We start from the raw sequence: 27,930 nt of genomic DNA, 5'->3' as shown, positions 1-27,930 counted from the left end.
TTATCTCTTTTCACACTTTATTTTTCAGGAAGGAGAAAAAAAGCATGTCCTATCTGACATCTGGTAGAGAGCTTTAATTACAAATGAAGGTAAAATCCTTACTGATCAAGTCTCTATATCATTTAAGTTGAGAAACCACTAGGAAAGCAGGGGCCTCCTTCTTTGGAAAATCATAATATATAATTTCAAATACTTGCACCAGAGTGTATAGAAATTCAGATATATACACAAGAGTGTCACCATCCTGAGTACAGGGCCATGTACCTAGCAACATGCCTGATACACAGAAAGTACTAAAGAAATGTCCATAGAATAAATGAATGAATACCACTCCTTTACACATCTCAGCAGGGCAGGTTGTCACGAAAATATTCACACCCATATATTAGGTTAGTATATACAAATTTTTTAGTGTAGGAACCATGCACATCACATTAAATGTTTGGCCTGTTGCTGTTTTGTTGGGATCTCATGCATGTTCATTGAAGTAGAATTCAGTTAGCTTGGAACATGATCTTAAGGACAGGAATATATTGGTTTTATGTATTTGGTTACACGGATAAGCTAGAAAGTATCCAGCCTCTCCTTCCAGTTAACCTAAGCCAGACTCTAGTGAATAGTACCTTCTCCTCCTACTCTTTGGACGTAGCGTATCTATCCCACTGATGACCTAAGACATAAATGAAACATAAATCACAATGAAAGAAAGCACTGCTAACTGGTTTTATCAGTTCTATAAAATGGCTGAGGTTGTGCACAGCATAATTCCTTTCCACTTCTCTAAAATGTCATCTAGCCTATTAAAAAAAACTTTGAACCTCCCTAAGCCGCGATATAGATTTTAACAATAATCTTTAGGAAAAGAAATTGATAGTCATCAACTCTGGCACAGCTCACACAAATGGCATTGAAGAGTGAGCTGTTGTCAGAAATAAAGCTGAAGATTTAAGGAGTTCCTGGTTGGTGCTTGAGCAGTGGATCTTTTTCTTGGATTCCAGGGTAGAACATGGCCTTTGCACGGTTGAGGAAGACATTCAGGCCTTTGCCTTTGACCACGATCCCAGTACTATTTTCTATCAGGTTGTATTCCTTGTGTTTTCTGAAAACAATGTGGTAGATTAAAAAAAGATCTCCAGCTGGAATATGTTACTTTCTACAATCTTTTACATGCCAAGTGTAAAAGGGTTAATTCCATTTAATCCAACCCACAGCTTCTAAAACACTGCTGTCTTATGAAAGTATAGTTATTGTCCCTTGTTCATGCAAGAAGTGTGCCTGCCTACTATAATGTGTGATTATGTGTTAAACATTAAGCTGACACAATTTTGTTAAGTTACTGATGTCTGGTAGCATTTTTAGGATTAAAGGAAAACCACAGCAAAATTAATAGTCTAGTTTGGTATTCATTATTCAATGAAGATTTTCCTCCCCTATGCAGAATGTTTACAAGCAAAAAGGGGAAATGGCCTATTTATGCAGAAATATGCAATTTAGTTTTGACAATATACTATAGTGATTTCAAGTATTAAAAGCAGAAACTTACTTGTATACCCAAAGGGTGATCACAGTGACAAATATGGCTAAGCAACCAACGGCAACCAGGACACCATTTGCCATTCTTGAAGGGGAAGCTGGGTCTTAGGACAGAAGCAAGACAGTATTAGTGACATCTTCCACATAGGGGACATGCTGCTTGTAATGCAATTAAATAAATGAGGAAAGGAGCTATCAGAAGATATATGGCTCCCTCTGGGTTTTCAGTAATCTTTTCCATTAAATAATACATAGTCTTTGGGTCAGCTTATCTTCCATTTAGAGAATGAGTTAGCATGTCCGGAACACTGTGTTAAGGGCACAGAAGAGACATATCATGTCCTGGAGACACCTGCTCAGGTATCAGCTGACCCAGGAGCACCCACATGGTGAAGGGCTCCATGACCCTCTTGGCCACCCCTCTGGCCTCATCTCCCACTGTCTGCCTTTCAGTTGTACTAAAAATCCTGGGAGTTGCCTATTCTCCCCTGCTCTTTCAAATCTCCAGGCCCTCTGCTGGGAATATCCTTCCCTGACTCATTTTAAGTGTTCAGCTCCGTGGGAACCACAAAGCAGGGATTACGTCTTCTCTGTATTCCCGGAAACCAGCAAATTAACTAGTTTCGTCACGGCTGCCCAAGTGTAACTGGAGTTTATCTATTTTTTCTCCATCCTCTCTGCTACTACTTCAGTCTCAGCCACTAGCCTTCTCCCCTGAGAGGACCTCTTGTCTACCTGCTTCCACTCCTACCTTCCGATGATCCTTGCTTCACTCGGTAGTCAGAATGATCCTTAAAAGCATCAATCAGGTCATGCTTCTAACCTGCTGGTGACTACCCTTATGCACAGAATAAAACTCAAATCCTACCAGTGGTCTATAATGATTGAAATGAACTGCTCATTCCTGAAATTCAGGCTTCAGTTCAGAGGAGGACCTTCACAAGCAGATGCTGCAGGCTGGGTAGGACTTTCATTGGCCTCCCAATCTAGAGAGCCAACCTCTTCCCCTCTCTCCCATGCTCATCACACTCTGTGCTCCAACCTGGTTCTACCTTCTCCACAGTGTTGTTATTTTATTTGTTGTCTCTTCCCACTCATAAAAACAGGGACCTTCTTCACCTTGCTCCCCACGCTGTCTAGAACTCTGTTTCTCATGCCTGGAGCTCTGTTGGGCATGGAGTAGATGCTCAACGAATATTTGTTGAAAGAATTGCAGGTGCTTCATGGAATCAATGAGTAAAAGTCATTTCTGCTAAAAGTTCATGGGTTTGCTTTTGACCAAAGATCTATTTCTGAAATTCTGACTTTGAAACCCAAGCCATCAAGTTACAATTCTTCCTGGATTAAACGCTCTCTTTCTGAGCTTCCTTTATTTGGATTTTGAGACGGCTCAGATGATCTAAAGTTATCACTCACTGCAAGAAGAATTAAAGGAAAGCAAATATCTAAACATCTAATCTAGATAAGAGAGCAGTGATTTGCCAGCACTGAGGAAGCTTCGTAGAATAGGTTATGACCCTAAAAGACTTAAAAACATCCCACACCAGCACAAGATGAGTAACCACAGCAACTTCGGGAGGTGACAGCTCTGAAACCCTGAGCTCAGCTCCCTCCGTTCCAGGGTCCCCGGCCCACCTCCTCCCTCCCTCCATCCCTCCCATCGGGGGGCCACAGAGCAGGCCCCACTAGAGGAAGCAGGGCACCTTTACAGCCTTGTTTTGTTTTAAAATCTGTACCTTCAATCTCACCAACTATAAGCCCTAATACAAATAATTATATGTATGGTTACTTAAGCTTTTCTTTCAAGAGGTTAAAGCTGCCTTTTATAAAGTTAATGAGTAAATCTATGTTTTAGTACATTTTACCTTATGAGATAGGCTCCAAATCCAAAGGAGTTCTTTGTGAGTTAGTTATTAGACTATACCTGACAATACTCAGATTAAGCAGCAAAATAAGTGCTGTAATGTGTGCACAAATTTCATCTTTCATTCCAGCAAATGAAAATTTCTCAACTGAAATTCTTTAATCCACTTTGCTAGCATTTCACCTCTCGAAGCACTAGGGAGGCAAAGGGTAGATTTGCTGGTGAACATCTGAGGACTAGATAAGTTGGTTACTGTTTCAGTGTTATGCTTGGTAGACTTTGGGAAGGAAAAAAAGAGGATACATGATAAGCTAGAAATGAGCCAGGAGTCCACCTGGTTTCTCGGTTCTCTTCTTGGCTTCATTTGTTTGCCTAGGGGGATCCTAATGACAACAGGATACCAGTATCCCCATTTTTATAATTTAATTGGAGAATATTGTTGTTTTTTGATGTTAGGCTTTATACTTTTCCCTTGAAATATAAATCTCTTCGAGTATGCAGTGATCATATCCCATTATTACTGGTCCATGATCACAGCTGATTTTATTCATCAAAAGACTTATCTTTGGTCATTATTTCATTGGGTCTCTCTCTCTCATCGCTTCCCTAAGTAGGATTTGCTGTTGGACTTTAATGCCAGCTTTCAAATCCATATTAATGCTAGTTCAGTGATCTTTGCACTGAAATAAAGTTGACATTGATAGTGAACCCTGAATGGCTTCAGTATAGGACACACAACTGTACCTACAATATGAAACCTTTGTTAAACTGTAAAACAAAACTTACCTCTTGCAGGGATAGAGACAAGGGTGCTTGTGAGGGCCAGACTTGTATTATCTCCCAGAGTGAGGTTCATACAGTACGTCCCAGACCCACTGAAGGCTCTTCTCACGGTCAGCAAACACTCATGACCCATGTCCTCACCTACAGGGTCGCAGACTGTGTCATACGTGATCTGGCAGGTAGGGTCAGAAACCACGGTACAGACCTCTGTTGGCATCCTGAGAGCACAAGTAGCACCAAGGGAGGGAGATGTAGTATCAGTTTCGAAGAGACAATCATAATCATTATCTGTCTATAAAATTGACTAGAAATTCCACTTGAATTCCACTAGAATTAACTTGAATTTCACTTTACTCTTTTATTCTTGCATATGATGTAGAATATCAAACTGTTTGATATCAAATTGTCACATATAATTTACTCTTAAACAAACCTGGGTATGAGCTACTGTTTCCCCGGTTTCCTTAGAAAGATGTGGCCCTGGGAGTTGGGAAGGAAGAAATTATGACCCCTCCAAGGCAGGGGACTGGAGGAAACTGTGTAAAGCCCAAGTCATTCCTCCATGCCTGGGCTCCCTAGAATACCTGCAGGTGCAGGTGGCTTAGGTGTGCAGCAAAGATACTATTAAATGCCAGAGCCGGCCCCCTGGGTCCCTGCAGATGGGACAGCAGCAATGGCTGCTTATGCAGTATTTACTACATGCAAGACACGAAGTTGTAGATGTGTGACATGGTCTTGTCTATCTCTCTCAATGACCTGATGAGGAAAGTAAGATTAGCTTAGTGTAGCAGGTGACAAACCAGCTGGGGGAGGGGAGATGACCCTGAGGTCACACAAGCAGTTAGGGGTGGAGTTGGGATTAAAATAAACGAGGTGTGACAACCACAAGGCAATGTGGCTATGAAGTATTACTGTTTGACTTTCTAGTGGACCTCCTGGATGGAGAGACCACACTCTGAGGCTGGCTCTGCTGAGGTGTGGGTGGCATGGAGGACACGCTCTCTCATCAGCTGGCCTCATTCCTTCATCAGTTTTTTCTCAATTTTCTGTCATCATCATCCTTCTCCTCTCCCCAAGCTGGAAAGCTTCTATAGCTATCCTTTTTTTTTTCTCTCTCTCTCTTTTTTTTTTTTTAATTTTTATTTATTTTAGTCACAGAGAGAGAGAGAGAGAGAGAGAGGCAGAGACATAGGCAGAGGGAGAAGCAGGCTCCATGCACCGGGAGCCCGACGTGGGATTCGATCCCGGGTCTCCAGGATCGCGCCCTGGGCCAAAGGCAGGCGCCAAACCGTGGCAGCACCCACGGATCCCCTATAGCTATCCTTTTAATCAATAAGGCCACATTTTTATAACATCTCATTCTATTGATTAATTTATACATTTACACATACACATTTTAACTACTTAATTTATAATTTACTTGTAAATTTGTGAATGCTTTAGCCTTTTTAGTTAATGTTGTATTTATATGTTAATTAACTTATATTTAGTCTATTATATAGTTCAAACCATAGGAAGTAAAATTATAGAATACATTAGAAAAAACTTTGTAAAGTTTAGAGATACAGGATTATTGGGCATGGCTATTAATTAATACTAGGACATGGCTGTTCCACACTGGCTTCCCATCACTTGGAGGGACCTCAGGGAGCCTAAGTGTTAGGCTCTGAGCCAGACCATAGCCTGTGAACCATGCTCTGCAGGTACCTGCCATCAATGGGGGCAAATTCTGGAATCACTGTATGCCTCAGTGGACCTATTTCTAAAATGAGAAGACTCAGGATTGGGTAAGGTTTCAATATGAGAACATATGTAAAATGTTAAGAACATAGTAAGGGTTCAATCAATAATTATTATTCAATCTCATCAGAAGTTTAAAGGTAATAAGCATTGTTCAATCTAGCAAAACAAGTGTGCCTTCAGAGCACCTCACAGGGCCCTTTCCTTGTTGTGGCTGACTGATGAACCAGGAATCTAAATCAACTTCGAAGGGGGAGATGGTGTTAAGGCCTTTGCTCAGACCTTAACCCATTCCTCTGACTGACATGTACTCACATCCCTTGGCAGGTCACAACAAAATCCATCAGGGAGTTGTCAGGCTGTGGCACTGGCATCAGAACATCTGTCATCTGGATGATGTTAACCTCCAGAATTCCCTCTAACAAAACAACCCCCACAGGAAAACACATCAAAATACAATAGAATCTAAACCAAACCATTCCTTAATAAATCAGAAAGCCACACAAAACAGAGACATGGCCTTCCCGCTCCTCCATGGGAAGACTCAGCCCTTGGTCTCAGGCCTCTGCAGACTTCTCTCAGCCCCAGGGTGCACAGCTGGGGATTTAGCTCCCATCTCCAGAACCAGGATGCCCAGGTTGGGCTTTGGCCCCTACCTGTCTTCTCTGTGGGTGCCCATGAGCAGTGCCCATAATACAGAGCCATCTATGGAAGCCCTGTTCAATTCTCTTTCTTACACATAAGAAATGTGACTCTGTGAAATCAGCTAGAGAAAGAAAATGAAGGTTGTGGGAACTTGCTGCTTGCCTTCCTTCAGAGTTCTGGAATGCACAGTGTGGGGGACCTAGGCTTCAGGCAGGCTCCTTAGTACATGGGCCTCACATTGGACTCATTTCTACCAGTCTAAGGAAGGCTGGTGTGGGCCAGTGGGAATCTAGAAACTGATGGAATCAGCTTGTACCCTTGTGGCATCACCCTGAACAGAGTGGGTGCCCCTGCCCCTGCCCCTCCAGAGTCAATAGAGTGAAAGGGTGGTCCCAGGGAGATTCTAACACCCTTCCCCTGCTGCTCTTACCTACAATTGTGATGGTGGCTTTAAAGTAGCCGTATCTGTTAATAAGGCAGGTTATACCAGAGGTCTTCCTCAGCTCCAGGGGGTTGTCACCAGCAGATGCTGGAGTTGGAATAACAAGATGTTAGATTAGTTGCTGAGAATGTAAAAGATGCACATAATGCCTAATAACCCCAAATCTAAACAGATACATGATAACCAAAAATCTAATCATCCCCCTGCCCTTTAGAAAAACATCAAGAGTTCCATACAATTAAATTAATGCAGGGACTCCTGGGTGGCTCAATGGTAGAGCGTCTGCCTTTGGCTCAGGTACTGATCCCTGGGTCTGGGGACTGAGTCCTGCATCAGGCTCCCTGTGGGGAGCCTGCTTCTCCCTCTGCCTATGTCTCTGTGTCTTTCTGTCTCTCATGACTAAATAAATAAAATCTTAAAAAAAAATACTGCAGAAATCTGAACTAAATATGTTCTGATTCATAGAGATGTGAGAGCTAGGAGGCATAATTGTTAAATTATGTAAGTAAACACAATCCTGTATCTTCCTTAAACAGAGGAATCAAATGAAAGGTAGAAGCCCTGTTAAAATGTGTGTTATAATCATGATGAAATCAAGCAGGCCAGGATAGATTAGATTCTATTTCAATTTTTGAGCCAAGTATTCGAGCCTCAAATTCCAGGTCTCTTGGTTTTGGCTGTTTGAGACCACAGGTATATCATTTAACCTCTCCTTGCCTCAATTTGCTCATCTGTAAGACATAACTAATACCAATTGCCCTACTAAGGTTGAACTATGAAATTTAAATGAAATAAGATCTGTAAAACCTGCTTCTCATGCCTGCCACATAGGAAATCCTTAATAAATAGCAGTTCCCTTGTCCAAAGACAGAATATCTATATCTTAATAGCTGAACAGAAATCTATCACATTCATAGATACATAATTTCAGATGTGAAGATTGGTGCATAAGAGATTAAGAAGCAAGCAACATGAAAAAAGGCAGTTCTTGGGATCCCTGGGTGGTGCAGCAGTTTAGCGCCTGCCTTTGGCCCGGGGTGCGATCCTGGAGACCCGGGATCGAATCCCACATCGCGCTCCTGGTGCATGGAGCCTGGTTCTCCCTCTGCCTGTGTCTCTGCCTCTCTCTCTCTCTGTGTGACTATCATAAATAAATTAAAAAAAAATAAAAAAAAAAAAGGCAGTTCTTTTGTTTGGGTGTCTCATGGCTCCAAAGCTTATATTCTAAACGTCTTGCAGTTATTGAGGGGCTGAGGTGCAGGGAAGGAAAGGAGTGAATATCAGATACTTTTGAAAATAACTCATTGAATATGATTAGGGCAAATAATTTAATTATTAGTTATTCTATTATTAGTTACAATTGTAAAAGCTCTAATTAAGGTGCTGATGTTTCTTTAATAAAAGAAAAAACTGGAAAGAAAATACAGTGTTGAAAATTTCAAAAAGCATGAAAATGGATGCAGTTTAGGGGAAGGACATCGAAACTTCATTAAGAGCCGTGACTCTAACATCATGACATGTGGGAGGGAAGCCAATTGGGAGATTTCTCCAGGGCTTCTCTGAGTCTTTAGTGGGGGGATGGATGTGCCCAGGACTCTCCTTTGTTTGGAGGGGCTTCTCTGCGTGATTCTCTGAGCTTCTCTAGAAACAAGTGCTGCATCACACTCTTTGGAAAACAGTGCTTGGGGTAAAGCTCAGAGAGGTTCTGATGCCATTAGAGATTCAAATATCCCTGGAGTTTCAGGGTGGTCCTTTGGAAATTATCGGACAATCATTCATTCCATCCTGAGGCCTGATGTGCTCTAGAGCCATTAATAGGTACTTTCTGTGCTGGGTAGTAAAGATGACTGGATCCCTTAATGGGGAGAATTCATCAAGTTAGAACATGGAATCATGACCCTAGCATCTTTTAAAATAAAATTTCTTTTGAAAAATGAACAAATGATATAAGTTAAGGATTTTACCTTTAGAAGAATGCTTATAAAAATGATTATGGAGTTTTGTAGATGTATCTATTAAGTCCAAATCCCTGTATCTTAAGTGAAGGTACAATTAAAGGACTAATGGAAGAAAAACTAACACCTGGGAAGACAGATGGGAAAGAAGGTGAACCTCAGACTTCATTCATGGTTTATGTCCCTGTTACCCAGAGAACGGTGTCATGACGTGTATTTTAGCATAAACTCTCTCTGTGAATTATACTGATCAGCCTCAGTCTTAACAAAGGTTGTTCTCTGCAGATTTACTCTGAAAGCGAAGACTTTACTCACAAAAGTCTGAAAGCTAAGACTTTCACTGTTAGCTAAGGAAAGTGAATTCAGGCACACCTGTCTGCCCTATGATGTAATCAGTTTCCTGAGTCATCTCTTCAACCCTGGTTCTGTCTCACCCATGTGGTTGCATTTGGTTTCTATTTAGTGGCTGTGCTTTCTTATGAAGACACTTAGCAAAAACAAAGAGAACCTAATTCAAATTATAATCTATGCCTTTGATAGGATCCACATCGCTGAAAATACTCCCGCTTAGGAGTTCAAATGACTTTCATCTCCTCCAGTCCCATTACTTATTCCCATCCCTCCTGTCCTCAACTCTCACAGTTACTATAAAGCATTTTGGGGTTGATTATGGTCGATCTAACAACACTTTTAGATAAAGTGAGGCAGCTTTCCTTCACTAGAAAACATAACTCATAAAGTTACTATCTAATATCTTATGATATAATCTATGGAAATAATTTAAAAAATTGAAATACCTTTCACTGACGTTTTAAGATTTTATTTACTTATTCATGATAGACATAGAGAGAGGGGGAGGGGCAGAGACACAGGTAGAGAAGCAGGCTCCATGCCCAGAGCCTGACGTGGGACTCAATCCCGGGACTCCAGGATCATGCCCTGGGCCAAAGGCAGGCGTTAAACCGCTGAGCCACCCAGGGATCCCCCCTCCCTTTCACTGACTTAAAAAATGTTTTTATACATGCTATGATATAAATACATTCTAAGAAAAATAAGCTAGCTTAATAAAAATGCAATTTAAAATAGGCTACTGATAGAATAAATGAACATTAAACTCCTTACCACTTAGGAATTTCTAGACAGTTCTAGATATTACAGACATCTGCAATTTTTGAATTTTACACCTCGTCTCCTTATGTCTAAAGAAGACCATCAATACTTATAGAAAAAATTCTCTTACAGAAATACCAGAATGAAGCTACACAATTAGAATTGTTCGGTGCAGTTATATTTGTAACTGGAATTAGGAATAACTTAACCATCAAAAAAAGAATGGTTAAATTATACATCTGTACATACCACGTTACTTACTAAATTTATACATACTATGAAATGCTATGGAGCCACTGAAAAAAGTGAGTTAGATTTATATGTACTGACAAGAGAAAGATGTCCATGATGTGTTAAGTGAAGAAAAGCAAATCATAGAACCATATACATAGCATGAGCTCACGCACTTAAATATTAAAACAAAATGCCTATGTATATTTATAGAATATATTTGTAAATGCATAGAAAAAGATATGGAAAGAAAAGCTTCCAACTATTAACAAGGTTAAACTCTTGCAAGGAGAATGTGAATAGGGACTTTCATTTTTATTCTAGACTTCTCTATTTGAATTTTTATTTAGGAATATACATTAATTTTGTAATTTAAAACATTTCAGAAAAGAATGAATCAAAATTACCAATAATTAATGGTGTCTTGATTTAGACATGTCCTATTTGATGAGATCTAATTTTATTAATAACATACTGTTATAACTATTACCTATAACAGGTTTTGGTAAAAACAAGAATTGCAACAAGTCTGGACATCACGGTGGAGTATTTCCTCTGGGCTTGGTGATGGCGCCCTCTTGTGACCAGTGGAGAATGTATCTGTTACCATCCCCTCTGCACTGAAGTGCTAAGATGTACTCCTGGCGCAGTGGGGTAGAGTAGGGCATTAGAGGGAATCTAACACTTTCCAAGGTAGACTCTTAAGAACTTCTTGAATGGCTTCATATACTGTTAGAGTGTGGGATTTAATTCATTATTCCTTATATATCCAGAACAATTTTAATGTCTGAAGCTGAGAAATACTCTCAAGGTACATTCTTTTTTTTTTTTTTTAAAGATTTTATTTATTTATGATAGACATATATATATATAGAGAGAGAGAGAGGGAGAGAGAGGCAGAGACACAGGCAGAGGGAGAAGCGGGCTCCACCCAGGGAGCCTGATGCGGGACTCGATCCTGGGACTCCAGGATCATGCCCCGGGCCAAAGGCAGGCGCCAAACCGCTGAGCCACCCAGGGATCCCTCAAGGTACATTCTTTCTTGGGCCGTTTGGAAATTGCTTTCCAAATTGGTTGTGTTTTCATGGGACACGAGGTAGATGTGGGCAGGGAGGAGAATGAAGATGGGGAAAAATGTGGGAGGGGGAAGAAAGAAAGTGGGGATGGCCTGAATGTTTATAAGGGGCCAAGGTGTGTTTTCATAGCTAGAAGAAATGAGAAAGAAACAGAAATGTGACAGGCCAGACAGGGACAGCATCTGTACACATAACAAGGACCAATGCAAATGAGGAAGATCAAAGAACTGCACCTAAGTCACAAAACTACTTGCAAAATAACTTTAAACAGACTCTCCTTTCTGCCATATTCAGGTATAGAATGGAATCACTACAGTCTCTCTCACAATCCTTTACACTAGGGATCTAATTATGTAACATATATTAGAACCTTTTTTTTTTTTTTTTTTTTTTTTTTTTTTTAGCTCTTAAGGAACCTCCATCAAAGATCACCTGGAAAGCACTTACATAAAGAAGTGGGTTTTGGAGGTGTGGGTGAAGGTGAAGGACAAGGTCCAGGCACTGAAGCTTGCACAGTGAGGTTAAGGCTGAAGGTTCCATTGAGCACATATGTGTGATTCAAAGTTGGAGCGTTGGAAACAAACAGACCGGTATTATCGCCGAAGTTCCACTTGTAGTAAATGGCTGACTCATTGAGGAAGTGACTAGGGTCGTGAATCAGGACGTTGAACATAATGGGGAGATCCCTGAGGAAGGTTTCATCGGATAAATTCCGATCATTCTTCTGGTACATAGTCACAAATACAGGAATGTGATCTAAAAGATATACAAAACCAAAAGAACACGTGATTGCTTGATTTTTAAGTGGATGACTTCAATAATGCTTTTAGGTTAAAAAAATTAAAATGAGGGATAACTCAGCATCATTTTCCCTTCTCCTATGTAAGTTTTCTAGTGTTTTTCCAAGTTATTCTGGAAACACAGATGGAGCACCATATAATTAAACATATAAGCTAGGGAATATGAATTGTAACTGAGCCCAGATCACTTGGTTCTGACTCTTTCTTAATCCACTAACAGCACCAGAACTAACAGCCTCACCATCAGTTACCTTAGAATTCACACCACTCACCTGTTACCACGTACACATCTTTCACTTTTGCGATGGGGACATATGCATGTCGGTGTCTTCTGTAAACAATTACTTCCATGAGATGAGGGCCAAGTGTCACATTGGCTGTGTTTACAGAAACTCTTGCTGAACCCCGTCCTAATTTCTGCAAATACTGACCTTTGAGAGGATGGAAATTTTTAGTTATTGGCCACATTATGTGATCATTAGAGGAAGTTGTTGTTTCTTTTTGACTAGTGATTGCCACTTAGAAAGTGCTCTGGAAAAGGAAAAACAGGATGGGGATGCGGTCCTGGCTGCTTCAGAAAGGAAGGTGGTACTCATTTGATGTAAAACCTTATATACAAACCCACAGTTACATAAATATAATTGTATATAGTTGGTTAAAATGAAAAGAGCTGTTTAGTGGGATAATACTGCTAGTCCCTAGTTTACAAATAAAAAATGTTTATAAATAAGAGGTCAGGCACTTGAAATACATGTGTTTCAGAGAAAACTCATGCAATGTAATGGTGAGGTATCCAAAGGAGTTAAAATCTATCCAAAGATGTACTTTATTGTTGTAACAATACTACTATTTCAGCTATATAATTAAACAATTTCTTTCTTTCTTTTGGACTAGGATCCTCCGTTTACTAATAGAAATATATAAAAAAACACAGTAAGTGATAAAAAAAAAGGTCAGGGTATGGTAGGTGTAAAAAGTAATGCAGTAGTTCTATAAAGACATTTCTAGGACATTCTTGACTCACTCTTTTTCCTTCTCCAGCCCTAACCTAAATCTGACTACCACTGGCTAGATGGAGAAAGTAATTCCTCTCTCTTAAGGCCTAAGGATTTTTCTAATCCTATTGAGGGGCCCCGCATAGATGTGTGATTGGAATGACAGGGATGGTAAGACGAAGGCTTGCGGGGATGTTTAAAGACCATGTTTATTAAATGGTCAAAGGTATCAGAAAAACACACTAATCTTCTCAGGGATATGTGACTTGGAATCCCCTTTACCTTGAGATGCAGAGGTGGTTCGGTTGGAGGTTGGAGGGGAAAGATGTGTCACTAGTCAGGGGACTAGTCAGGGGACTAGTGACACATGGGGAAAATGTTAGTGCTGGCATCGAGGACCACAGAAGCAACTATTTGTTGAAGGAGAATATCTGTTTACTCTGAGACTTCAGAATGTGGAAATTCAAAACAGTCGAGTTAGAAAAGCAGCAATTTCTGGGCTGAAAGCTTGATTTTAATAGACATCTTGACTAAAAAGAGGCAAAGAGAGACTGGAATGTTGGTGAGCATACATGACTCCATGCAAATGGTCAGCTCAAAGAAATGATGGCATCTGGGGAGTTGACTGACAGAGCCATAAAGGCAAAGAAACAAAGTCAGCCTTCACTCACGACTTAACTAGATGGTCATAATATTTGATCTATATTTTGTGCTTTGTTAAACTGATGTGTATTGTTAATATGTTGTTTTGACTTATAAATGAGTTAATGGAACAGAGAAACTTCCTCTGATTTATAAAAAAAGACAAAAACATGTAGAAGTTTGGAGCCTGCATGATTATAGTAGCAATTTTCACACATTCATAGCCAGGTGGCACCTGGTGACATTTTTAAGAACTTAGCATCTTTGGTAAGTTATAACCTAAACTTGCTCCTCCTAAAAATAATCATTTCACCAATAATAAAACAAAAGTGGAGACCATTTGTGGTTTAAAAAAAAAAAAGAAGATAGGCTTTGTCAAAGAATAGTGGTTAGAGGGATCCCTGGGTGGCGCAGCGGTTTGGCGCCTGCCTTTGGCCCAGGGCGCAATCCTGGAAACCCGGGATCGAATCCCACATCAGGCTCCCGGTACATGGAGCCTGCTTCTCCCTCTGCCTATGTCTCTGCCTCTCTCTCTCTCTCTCTGTGACTATCATAAATAAATAAAAATTGAAAAAAAAAATAAAAAAAAGAATAGTGGTTAGATTGTTATGTCTACACAGTGGAATATTATACAGTCATTAAAATAATGTACATAAAGAATTTTAATGATATACTCAAATGTTCATGATATTCAACAAAAACGTGTATACATTCTAATCTTTTTTTAAAAGTTTTTTTTAAAGATTGTATTTATTTACTCATGAGAGACACAGAGAAAGGGAGAGAGAGAGGCAGAGACACAGGCAGAGGGAGAAGCAGGCTCCATGCAGGGAGCCCGATGTGGGACTCGATCCCGGGTCTCCAGGATCACACCCTGGGCTGAAGGCGGTGCAAACCGCTGAGCCACCCGGGCTGCCCTATACACTCTAATATTAACCCAGAAGTACTAGCGGAAAAAAAAAAAAAAAATCCATCATGTTAATAATGATAATCTCTGGGTGTTAATTATGGGTGACTTATTTTTCATTGGTACTTTCTGCATTTTCTAAATTTCCTACAAAGTATATAACTTTCTTTCTTAAAAAATCTTTTGACAACAAAAAATTAAAGAAAAAAATTAAATGCCCATCTGTGTGCCAAACAACTATTCCTATTTTCTCATGTTACTGTTTTAGACAGAAAGAAATAGAAAAGTTTTCTTTTTCTTTTTCTTTTTTTTTAGTTTTAGTTTTCTTTTTAAAAAGAAAACTGAATCCGTTTTTTACCTTCTTTTAATTCTTTGGTGTCCTAAAGATTTGCCAAAGCTACAAGATTTTCTTTTCATTCCTTCCCCTGTACCCTAGGTAAGGAAAGTTAATTGAGTAACTGTTTTTTTTTTTTTTTTTTTTTTTTGAGTAACTGTTGTTAAACTCTTGATGTTAGCATTCTTGATTATAGAATAAGAAAAGAGAACAAAATTAACAATTTAAGGGCAAGTAAAGAAGAAGCTAAAGGAGTTTTGTAAAAAGTCCAACCAAGTGTGCGAAAGACGTAGACAAAATTGCATCTCTTCCATCCAGGGTGGTGAGGGAAAGGTTTTCCATCAGGGAACACATCATGATGGTGTTCGTTGGTACCATTTCCCCAGCTGCCTTCCTCTGTCCAATTGTAAACATACAGGTCAGGCGATGGACCAGTATCTAGACAGAGAAAGAAACAACCCAGGCTTGTCATCTGGGCTCAGAATGCTCAACGCTCATCATTGAATTAAACATCTTTTTATATTTTTCAATAAATATAAATATAGTTGAACAACTAAAACCTTAATTTTCAGAATTCATCCAATGGTATATATTTTTGGCATGTCCGTTTTCTGCCTATAGGTTATATTTCTGTAAAAATTTCATATAAAGCAATTATTCAGAAAGATTCATTCTAGAGATACCACAATATATTTATTTTTAATATTGGATCTCCACATCACAACTGTATTCAAACTGAGGGATACTTAATCTTTTTACATTGATACTGCTATCTGTAGGTTTTTTTTTTTTTCACCTGAGTCATTTGGTATCAATCAACTCAGTGGTTCTTTATGTGGTGATAAATATTATATAAAAATTTTCCTAAGTTCACAGGGACTTCTTCATATAAAAATGCTCAGAGGGCTAAAGTGTCATTTAAAACATTCATAAGAATTAGCATTTTTAGAAAAAAGAAAAATTACTACTAATAATAAACAATACTTTAAAAATATCAAACCCTTTTTACACAGAATCTAATGTTTTCCTAGTAGGAAGATGATAAATTAATAAGAAATGAATGCATCGACAGTTTAACAGAAGTTCTAAGTAATAAAATCCTATCATAAGTGCATCTACCAGTCTTGTCACTGATTGAAGAATCTCAGTAATTAGCTCAGAGTTTTTGAGAATGTGCAGTTCTCAAAATAATTTCTCTTGATGCATTTGTGTTCATTTGTGCTCTTTAACATGTACAAAGAGCTTACCTACTTTAAAAGCAAAGCAAAACCAAAACATACACGTCTTTGCATTTGCACTAGCCACACACATTTGCTTAAACGATACCTGTTTATAGAAATTAATCTGACCAGATTTCTGTCAAATTGGCTATTGTTTGAGTAGCCAAAAGAATTCCAAGTAATCAGACCAAAATCTGAGAATCAACAAGGTATTCTCTGGCTAATCAACTAGATACTAAGAAAAAGCTGAGCATGGCAATGTAACTCTTGAAGAAAGTTCCAAGTGGAAAGCCACCAGTTTGCTCAAGCGGATTTGGCTAATGTTGATGTAGGAACTGGGTAGAGCAACATCTCCCTGTCACCCAATTTGAGGCGGGGGCGACATAGGATGACAGCACCTTGCATTTATGGAATTACCTGAGAGCCTTCAGGTTCATGAGATGGGGCTCCAGTAGTTAGGAGGACTAGACTGTTCCACGAATAACATTCCTTACCATTTCCGCAGTTCTTCTCATAGACTATGTTGCCACTGACATCTTCCCTTTGGCATCTGGGGAATACCAGGTCTACCACAAATGTGATCGTTGAGCCCACAAGAGCTGGTGAATCACTGGTGAGAATCGCCCGCACATGGCCTCCTAACACATAGAAAAGTATAATTTAGGGACACCTGGGTGGCTCAGCGATTGAGTGTCTGCCTTCGGCTCAGGTCTTGATCCCAGAGACCCAGGATCGAGTCCTGAATTGGGCTCCCTGCAAGGAGCCTGCTTCTCCCTCTGCCTGTGTCTCTGCCTCTCTCTCTCTCCGTGTCTCTCATGAATAAATAAATAAAATCTTAAAAAAAAAAAAGTACAAGTTAATGATCAAGTATCTTTTTCCTTTCACTGGTAAATAAACAAAGTAGAGTTAAACCCACTAATAAGGACCAGAGCTTCCCTATGCCTTTTTTTTTTTTTTTTAAAGTAAGCCCTATGCCCAGTGTGGGGCTTGAACTCATGATCTGGATATCAAGAATTGCCTGCTCTACTAACTGAGCCAGTCAAGTGTCCTCCCATTCTTATGCCTCTTAACAATAAATTATCTTCTGGATTATTTTCCTAACTTTTGCTTTCAGAGTACAACATTCTAGAAGGCACACACACACAAAGTCAGATCAATTAAAGAATTCTCTGACCATAGAAAGGACATTTACTTAGAATTTTTAAAATGTGCTCAATTGGGATCCCTGGGTGGCGCAGCGGTTTGGCGCCTGCCTTTGGCCCAGGGCGCGATCCTGGAGACCCGGGATCGAATCCCACATCGGGCTCCCGGTGCATGGAGCCTGCCTCTCTCTCTCTCTCTCTCTCTCTCTCTCTGTGACTATCATAAATAAATAAAAAAATTAAAAAAAAAATAAAATGTGCTCAATTGGATTGAGAAAACAAGTATTAAGGGTCTGTATTTGTTTAGACTCAAAATCAATGACTCAAGGACTCATTCTTTAATTTGAATGGAAAGATACTCACTTTCTGATAAACCACACTTTTGAGATGGTCAAAACTGCTCTAGCATCTCAGATCTTCTGAAGAGGACCATTCCCACATGATGGAAAGAGGTTTGAGCGTAAAATCTGTGTGCTCTCTAAAATCTTCTAAGAACTACAAACTTGTCCATTTCTAAAGGGATTAAACCTTTGTGTATGTGACTTAGTGACAATACTGAGATAAGAAAAGATTGCCCAGGGATCCCTGGGTGGCGCAGCGGTTTGGCGCCTGCCTTTGGCCCAGGGCGCGATCCTGGAGACCCGGGATCGAATCCCACGTCGGGCTCCCGGTGCATGGAGCCTGCTTCTCCCTCTGCCTGCTTCTCTGTGCCTCTCTCTCTCTCTGTGACTATCATAAATAAATAAAAAAATTAAAAAAAAAAAAAAAGAAAAAAAAAAAAAAAGAAAAGATTGCCCAAACCATGTGCCTCCCACTTGGTAACTAGAGTACTGTCATTCACAGAAGCAACGTAAGCCAGGGGATCTCCAAGTCTACAACCACGAAACTAAATTAAATAGAAAATAACAGTTGTTTGGCTCGAATAATTGATTTACCTTTCCAAGAGTTTTTCCACCTTGAGTCTCCCTTCTTCCACACTGGATACAGTTCTTCATTCCAGTCATTTTCATCTGAAGACCAACCAGTTAGTTGGTTGTGCTCCCTCAGATAACCAGAAATTCTTTCATTGCTCAGCACATCGTGAAATTCTATATCAATATTTGAAAAACAAATTATTATTTTTTTTTGAAAAACAAATTATTTTGTCTACCCCATTCTTCATTTACCACTTACCTAACAATATTTACAGCAACTTCTCATTTCATAAGGTTGGAAAGTCATACTTAATATTTCCAATATGTCAAACAGAGGTTTTTAATTTAAAGTCTACTGGAAAGAGCTTAAATCCAACTCTTTAGACCCTCTTTATGTACTTTAAATGAGTCAAGGGTGGGGGGGGGGGCGGGGTGGTACAGGGAGTTAAGCATCCGACTCTTGGTTTTGGCTCAGGTCCTCATCTCAGGATTGTGAGATCGAGCCCCACATTGTGCTCTGCACTCAGTGCAGAATCTGCCTGAGACTGTCTTTTCCTTTCTCTTTGTCCCCTCCCCCGTCTCATGCTTGCTTTCTCTCCCTAAAATAAATGAGTCAAGGAAAAATTTTAAAAGTTGGTATTTCTTAGCCATTATTTGCTTTCTCAATACATATTCTCTGAATATTTGGACTTGATATGCTATCATTAGGAAAACGCTGATGCCATTGATATTCAGATCAGGTTTGGCATCTTTTCCCCTCTTACCTGTTCTCTTGGCTAAAAGAATGCCAGGCTCAGGAATGCCTCCGGGTTTCCTAGAGACGCATACCAGTACTAGAGAGCCCACTGTTAAACAATCTAACTTTTTTACGGCCCAGTATATGGCTTGACTTGGTGAATGCTCCCTATGTACCGTGTAATCTACAGGTTTTAATTTTTTTTAACATCATTTATATTAAGAGCTGGTTGATAATGTTTTGAGACTTCCACCTTCCTGATTTTCTTTTCTTTTTTTTTTTTTTTCCTTCCTGATTTTCTATTTGTTACTTCAATTATTGAGAGAGGAATGTTGGCATCTTCAATTATAATTATGAATTTGCCAATTTCTTCTTTTAGTTCTGTCAGTTTTTGCTTCATGTATATTGAAGCTCTGTTTAGAATTGCTGAGTCTTCACAAATTAATCCTCTTACCATTAGGAATTGACCTTTATCTCTGTTAATATTCTTTATTCTGAAGAATACTTTGATAATAATGCTTAGTGGTTAATTAGTACAATCTCTTTTCATCCTATTTTTTAAAAAATTTTATTTATTTATTCATGAGAGACAGAGAGAGAGAGAGCGAGAGCGAGAGCGAGAGGGAGTCAGAGACACAGGCAGAGGGAGAAGCAGGTTCCATGCAGGGAGCCCGACATGGGACTCGATCCCAGGTCTCCAGGATCACACCCTGGGCTGCAGGCAGGCGCTAAACCGCTGAGCCACCCAGGGATCCCAATCCTATTATTTTTAATGGAAATATATTTTTATATTTAAATAGGTTTCGGGTACACAGCATACCTTTCATTTGGAGTATTTAGGTAACTTACATTTATTTTTTAAATTTTATTTAAATTCAATTAATTAACATATATTGTATTACTAGTTTCAGAGGTAGAGGTCAGTGATTCATCAGTCTTATATAATACTCAGTGCTGGGATCCCTGAGTGACTCAGCGGTTTAGCACCGCCTTCGGCCCAGGGCGTGGTCCTGGAGTCCTGGGATCGAGGCCCACATCGAGCTTCCTGCATGGAGCGTGCTTCTCCCTCTGCCTGTGTCTCTGCCTCTCTTTCTCCCTCTGTGAATTATTTATTCTCATGAATAATTAAATAAAATCTTAAAAAAAAAAAGTAACACCCAGTACTCATTATATATCATGGTCACTATATCATGTGCCCTCCTTAATGCCCATCACCCAGTTACCCTATCTCTCCACTTACCTCCCCTCCAGCGATCCTTGGTTTGTTTCCTATGATTAAGAGTCTCTTATGGGGGCAGCCCCGGTGGTGCAGTGGTTTAGTGCTGCCTGCAGCCCAGGGCATGATCCTGGGGACCCTGGATCGAGTCCCACTTCAGGCTCTCAGCATGGAGCCTGCTTCTCCCTCTGCCTGTGTCTCTGCCTCTCTCTCTCTCTCTCTGCATCTCTATGAATAAATAAAATCTTAAAAAAAAAACTTAAAAAAAAAGAGTCTCTTATGGGGTCATTTACTTTTAATGTATTTATTGATATTGTGGGATTTAAGCCTACCATCTTATTTTTCTATTTGTCCCATCTGTTCTTTATGTCTTTTTCTTCTTTTCCTGTACTTTGTGGGGTTTTTTTGGAATCCATTTTATCTCCACTTCTGGCTCATCAGCTGTATCTTTTTGTTTTGTGGGTTTGCTCCAGGGTTAATAAAATTCTAGTTCTTTTGAAATTCTTTTTAATCTCAAGTGTTTGGGACACCTGGGTGGCTCAGCGGTTCAGCGCCTGCCTTCAACTCAGGGCGTGATCCTGGGATCTGGGATCGAGTCCTGCATCGGGCTCCCTGCATGGAGCCTACTTCTCCCTCTGCCTATGTCTCTGCCTCTCTCTCTGTTTCTCATGAATAAATCTTAAAAAAATAAAAATAATCTCAAGTTGTTGTCTTTCTACCTTGCCCGACAACTCCAATGGTCACTTGGTCTCTCCTTTGAGGATTGCAGCAGACTGGTTGGCTGCCTGCCTAATAGCCATTTCCAGGCTGCACCCCTACTTTTTTCTTTCCCTTATTTTAGAGCTTCTACTATACCAGTTCAAAATTCCAAAGACTCAGTTTCCTAGCTTTCCTTAGAGTATGGGCAGGAGCAAAGGATTAGAATCTGGCTAATCAGAACTGAGAGGAAGTCCTCTGAGGGCATCTGGGAAAGTTTTCCTCCTCTCATAAAAAAATTTAAAAAGAACAAACTCCATTTTTGTTCACATCATAATTGATTTTGGAGATAGTAAGGTAGTAATGTGATGCTCAGAACTGTGACAGCCATACGTAACCATGAAGACACAAATCTAAAAAAGCAAGCCAACACACCAAGGATGTCAGAGAGGAAGGACACACACACAAAAAAAGTTCTTGGTGTTATCGAGTTCTTGCTCTAGTCTGGCCTGCCTCTGGACTGGTTAAATTACAAGCGTCTTGCTCAACCTTTCTGAGTATTCTGTTACAGCGAAAAGCTCAATTGTCTGTAACCCATAGCCATCCCCTAATCATACAGTATCATAAACTGTTCTCTCATCAATTCATATGCTCTTGTGTCATCTGGATCCATAAAGCCAGAAATATTGTCTTCTCAAATACTGGAAGAGGACTTCCACAGGTGTGGTATTTAGTAGGTGCTCAGAGAACCCATTTTGAATGGATGCTACTAACCTCTATCTTTTATTTCTCCTTTTTGTTAGGAAGAGGGAAAAGCCTGTTATTTCCTTCTTATAAGGGAGACAGATAGAATGGAAAAGAATATTGAAATGAATATTGAACAATCCAGATGTCCTACAATGGGTGAATGTTACAAAACTTGGTTTCTGGTCTTGATTTTGTTACTAAGCAGGCTGTGTTGATCAACCTCAGGCCATGTTTTCTCTGGCCCTCCAAATCAGACAAAAACCAGATAAAACAAAAAGAAAATGTCTTATGACTCTGGGAGATTGTTTTTATTTGGAAAACTAAGTGAGGGCAATAAATTTAAGTTTATCAATAAATTTTTTTCCAATAAGTTTATTTTATTTTATTTTTTTTCCAATAAGTTTATAACTCGATATTTATTCAAGTTAAGTCATGGAGTGGTAAAATATTCAATCTGGAATGAACTAACATTATTTCAAATCACTTCATTTTAGAGATGAGGAAATTTAAGCCGAGAGAGGTGACAGGATTCACTCAGGTCACCTTTAATAGAGTGGAAATGAAGATTCACATTTTTTGATTCCCAGGACTGACTTTCCCCCCCACTGTTCCAAAGAGTCTTCCTCTTCCCTCAGATCCTGAGAGAAAGTCAGTGTTTCCAGAACCAATCAAAAGACAGGTTTCTCCTCTGATTTTAAATGTCAGAAATCAAGGAAAAATACAAACTGGAATAGTGACAAGGAATAGATACATGGGTCCATGGAACAGAATAGAGAATGTAGAAACAGACCCATCAATATGCCCTACTGATTTTTGACAGAGATACAAAAACAACCCAGTGGAGTTTCAAAAGATAGCTTTTCAACAAATGGTGCTGTGAGAAAGTAAAATTATAGAAGAAATTTTCAGGCTTGAGGCTAGGCAAGAATTCTTTGACTTGACCCTGCAGACATGATAAATTAGATCTCATTAAAATGAAAAACTTTTGCTCTGTGAAATAGCATGTGAAGATGAAAAGGCAGATTACAAAATGGGAGAGAATATTTGCAAACCACTTTGCCTGTAACCGACTCCTATCCAGAATATATAAAGAATTTTCAAAACTCAACATTAAAAAACAATCCAATTAGAAAATGGACAAAAGACCCTGAACAAACATTACACTGAAGAGGATATACAAATGGCAAAGAGACACATGAAATGATGTCTAGTATCATTAGGCAGTAGGGAAATGCACATTAAAACCACAATGGGATATCACTCTACACCTATCAGAATGGCTAAATAAAAAAATAGTCATGCATCAAATGTAGGCAAGAATGTGAAGACCGTGGATCACTCATACATTGCTGGTGGAAACGTAAAATGGCACAGCTACTCTGAGAAATAGTTTGGCAGTTTCTTATAAAACTAAATATGTAAGTAACACACAACCAAAAAACTGTACTGTTGGGTATTTGTCCCAAAGAAATGGAAATATGGTCACCAAAAAACCTGTACATGAATGTTCATAGCAACTTTATTCATAGTGGTGAACTGGAACAATCCAGCTGTCTTACAATGGGTGAATGTTTAGACAAACTGTGGTATATCCATACTGTGGAACACTACCTTGTGATAAAAAAGAACTATTGATAGATGCAACAACTTCAATAATTTATGTTGAGCAAAAAAAAGCCAATGCCCCTAAGTTACATACTATAATGTTTCTATCATAATATCTTAAAGCGAGAATAAAATGCAGAATGGATTACTGGTTGCCAGGGCAGGAGGTGAGGTGGAGAAGGGAAGTTGGTTTGGCTACAAAAGGGTATGAGGGACCCTTGTAGTGATGGAACTGTTTGGTATTTTGACTGTATCAGTGTCAGTGTCCTGGCTGTGATACTGAGCAATAGTTTTACAAGATGTTACCGTTGAGAGAAACTGGATAAGGTATCCAGAGGAATCTCTTTGCAGATTTCTATTTCTTAAAAACTTTGCATTATTTCTTAGAACTGCAAGTGAATCTATAATGACCTCAAAAAGTTGAGTTAAAAAATAGAACAAGGGATGCCTAGGTGGCTTAGCAGTTGAGCATTTGCCTTTGGCTCAGGGCCTGAGCCCAGAGTCCCAGGATCGAGTCCCACATCGGGCTGCCTGCATGGAGCCTACTTCTCCCTCTGCCTGTGTCTCTGCCTCTCTCTGTGTCTCTCTCATGAATAAATAAACAAGATCTTAAAAAAAAAAAAAAAAAGAACAAAACACACTGAAGAGCAAGTGCGTTTTAAAAGAAAAAAAAAGTGTGTAGGGGAGGGGAGGTTGAAAGTGAAGGAAAGTGGAATCACACCCAGCACCACTGCAGCTTTTCTCTCTCCACTCTAGAATCTCTGCTCTGTCCACCAGCAAAGAGGTGGTGGCCAGGTTGTTAACTACTTCGTCAACACCTGCTCTTGCCTCCTTTTTACCAGGCCTATGATTGGAAAGTGGCAAGGAATCCCTTGGTGTTTGATGCAATGGTAAATTCTAGAGTTAGGAGTCTCTCATGGTTTGTCTTCCTCTCTAATTTTTCCCCACTCAGTTTCTGCTTCCCCCCTTCCTTTATGATCCGTTTCACTATTTCTTATATTCCAGATATGAGTGAACCATGTGATATTTGTCTTTCTCCGATTGACCTATTTCACTCAGCATGATACCCTCCAGTTCCATCCATGAGGATGTAAATGGTAGGTAACTCTAGGAAACAAAGGGTTGCAGGAGGTGCGTGGTGGGATGGGGTGACTGGGTGACAGGCATTAAGGAGGGCATATGATGTGATGAGCACTGGGTGTTATATGTTGGCAAATTGAATTTAAATTTTATTTTATTTATTTATTTATTTATTTATTTATTTATTTATTTATTTTTTGAATTTAAATTTTAAAAAAATGGTAAATTCTACCCATCCTTATTTTTTCTGAACAGAATATTTAGTCTGGGGCAGGAGAAGACAGGAATGCTAGGTTTCGTTACCTTTTGCCTAATAGGTTGGGATTCCTTTCAAACTGAGAGCCAGCATTTAACCTCAGGCTAATCTGTTTCACTGAGCAAAGCAAATTAGTACGGGTGGGAAGAAGGCTAGCATTAGGCACAGGGTCCCACTGACTGTCACTTCTCTGTCCCTCCAGCTCCCAGGACTGAAGACTCCAGGGGAATCTGTCCTGGGAGCTACCTGGAGGTGAGACGATTGCTACCCGGTAGGACTCCCACCCCAAGCCATCTTGTTTGCTGATCTCACAAGAACCCCCTTCACCCAGTTCTGCAAATGAGGAAGTGAAAGCTCAATGGTGTGAAGTTACTTGTGGTCCAGTCCCGCAGGGAACCCAAGTTTGTCCAACTGCAGGAAGGACAGTAGTTGGCTTGCGCTTTCTTCCTCTTCATAGCCGTGGAGCCTGGGGCAAGTCACTCGCCTTGTCTGTGGCTGGGATCCCCATCTGGGAAACATGAGCATCCCAGCGCTAGCATCCCAGGACTGTTCTGAGGCCACCAGATCCCAGGCCTAGCATCCTGCTGAAATCCTTGCATCTGGGCTCTCTCATCAAGCAGGTGGTGGCTTTTCCTCCATCCAGTCACAGGAGATGGCAGGAAAGGGGTCTCCAGGGACCCAAATGGTCCAAGGCTCAGGGCTCAGCCTCTGACCACTCTGCTCCTTACCCTTGCCCTTACCCTGGGGGCCTTGCAGCCCTCATACTCCCCTCTCATGCCTCACCCCTGCCTGGCCCTCTCCAGTCTGGGGAAAACTCACCTGCTCTCTGGGGGTACCAGTGGTTCCCCTTCTTCCTCTCTCAACCCAGTACTCCTGCTGGGATGGCCCCCTGCAAGGACAACCTATTTAAAGGAATTTTCCTTCCCACAAGGAGGAAGAGGAGAGAAAAGAGGGTTTGCACAGGCAGTGTAGATCATGTATCCAAGATTCTGCTCTTGAAGAAGTGGGCCCAGCAGGTGAAAAGCAACACCTGGGCTCTTGGTTTCCACACCCGTTAAATGAGGAGAGGACCACGTGCTCTACAAAGGTGGTGTGGGAACTACCTGAGAGATGTAAGCGCAGCAAGCCAGTATAGTGATTATACACGGTGACCCCTTCTCTACACCTATCGTCCCACCCCTGCACCATGGAGTTGTCTGACAAAAATTAAGACCCCTGAAGTTTTCATCCAGTGAATGTCCCTATTCTGTTGGAATGAAGTGGAATGGACCTTCTGGGTGGTGTATAATTTACTTCTTTTTCCCACCATTGCCACCCATCCCCGGAACAGGACAAATGGGCCACAAAGTGCAGTGGGCCAAAACCCTACTTTGCATTCCAATCACAAGAGGGTTTTTTTTTTTCTTCCTTTCTTCATCTTCTTTTTTTTTAAATTTAAGTAGGCTCCACATCCAGTGTGGAGCTCATCGTAAGGCTTGAACTCAGGACCCTGAGATCAAGACCCGAGCTGAGATGAAGAGTCAGACACTTAACCTACTAAGCTACTCAAGTGTCCTGCAAGAGCAGTTTTTTAAACAAGGAGGCTCCAACCCCACCTCCGAAGAGTCTGCTCTCAGTGATCTGGGCAACAGCCTTGTTAGAAAGTTCCCAGTCTTTAATGTGAGACTAGAATAGAGAGCCTGGGCTTTGGCTCTTCTCTCAGTAACCTCACTCAAGAGGCAGCAAGCTCCTGCAGGTCTGTGAAAGTCTCAACAGGACCAGCAACAGCTTCTGGGCCGGGATGTTTAGTGAACTTATCTCTAGATTTCGGGCCCCCTTTCACTCCAGCTCCCTCCACTACTGGATAGAAACTAGACGAAGCTTAGTGGGTGGCATTTGCTTTGTTCTCAGGCCAGAGACTGTTCCCCTCACATCTCCACCCTTCCAGTGTCTGGCAGGAGAGAAAGTAGCAATTGCAATGGGGAAAAAAGCTCCCTAAGAGAGGGGCTGCTGCATGGTTATCACTTTCCCAGAGCCTGAAGCCAAGAATGGAGCAGGGTTTGGGGGGCATTTTGCTATAGTTTCAGCATTCCCAAAGGTTTCCGAAGAAATGAGCAAGAAAGCTTCCCGAGGATCTTCATGAAGTTAAGTTTCTGGCTTAGACAAGGATACTTCAGACAACCCATCACTTCAGTGGACAAAGAATGGGTTAAAAGAGAAACTCCTTTACTCACTTATGGCGGCATCCAGGGGCAACCTCGCAGCCAGAAGCAGACATCCCAGGAAACAGTAGAGACATTCCATGCTGAATTCTCACAGACCCAGGCAATCAAGGCTTAACTTTTAACTCCTCTGGCTCCATCCACTAAGAACAACAGTGCTCCTCTGGCCTCTGCTGTGCCCCACTCCTTATTTTAATTAAATACAGGGGCGCCTTGGGGCAGATCATGTGATGGTATTAAGCAGTCTTGCCTGATCTGGTCTCTGGAGTTCAAGCTCTTACAACTCATGTGCTTCTGACTCACTCACTCTTAGCATCTATTTTTCTCTTTTTACAGGCGCACCGTTTCAATGTTGTGATTCCATATTTCTGGTTAAAGGGACTTCCTTTCCTATGGCCCCATTTTAATATCCTTCACCAAACAAGATTTCAATCTCCAACCTCATTGATTATCAACTTGCTGGGGCTCCTTTACGGATTCATTCACCTGGCTCATGATATGACATCACAGTGGGGCTTCCTCTGCTATAATTCAAATGACCAGCTCTTCCCGGTGCTAAAATGCTTGTAGGTTCCCTTCCCCCAGGAGGGGACACAGCTGGGGGAGGTAAGCTCTTCAATCACTTGAAATTGGACGGATGCATGGGTGGCTCAGCGGTTGAGCATCTGTCTTTGGGTCAGGATGTGATCCTGGAATCCAGGGATCAAGTCGCGTATTGGGCTCCCCGTAGGGAGCCTGCTTCTCCCTCTGCCTATTTCTCTGCCTCTCTCTCTGTGTGTGTCTCTCATGAATAAATAAAAAGCTTTTAAAAAAAAATTGGAGATTCCATATAAGGATAATAGCCTACGTTGTGCCAGAAGGTGCTTGAAACACTTTTGTACTTTAAAAAGCCCACTTAGGACATCTGTGCAGATCCATAGAACTTTTGGAACAACCTGCAGAATTTCTGGTAGCTGCTCTCCGAGTACTCATTGTACCTCCCAAGGCCAATGGCATAAAACATACTGCATATTTATTTTATGTTACAGAAAGCGGGCATTAAATGTAAAAACAAGCTTGC

The 27,930-nt window shown here is 40.6% G+C and overlaps 1 protein-coding gene across 1 annotated transcript; it reads right to left on the bottom strand.

Annotated features, from left to right (window-relative positions):
* On the bottom strand, positions 1-27,126 carry GPNMB (glycoprotein nmb). Its single transcript, XM_025464361.3, has 11 exons — positions 26,883-27,126; positions 18,355-18,507; positions 16,772-16,915; positions 15,331-15,495; positions 12,452-12,610; positions 11,827-12,135; positions 6,996-7,094; positions 6,236-6,338; positions 4,184-4,398; positions 1,544-1,637; positions 1-1,099 (listed from the first exon to the last, which is right to left on the bottom strand). The coding sequence occupies exons 1-11, from the start codon at positions 26,950-26,952 to the stop codon at positions 946-948; spliced, it is 1,665 nt and encodes a 554-aa protein (XP_025320146.1). The 5' UTR covers positions 26,953-27,126; the 3' UTR covers positions 1-945.
* Positions 27,127-27,930: the final 804 nt, after the last annotated feature.

Source organism: Canis lupus, chromosome 14 (genome assembly GCF_003254725.2).
Source record: "Canis lupus dingo isolate Sandy chromosome 14, ASM325472v2, whole genome shotgun sequence".
In the NCBI taxonomy this organism is placed as follows: Eukaryota; Metazoa; Chordata; class Mammalia; order Carnivora; family Canidae; genus Canis; species Canis lupus.
The sequence above is the reverse complement of the archived record's forward strand: the minus strand, read 5'-3'. Positions and strand labels throughout refer to the sequence as shown.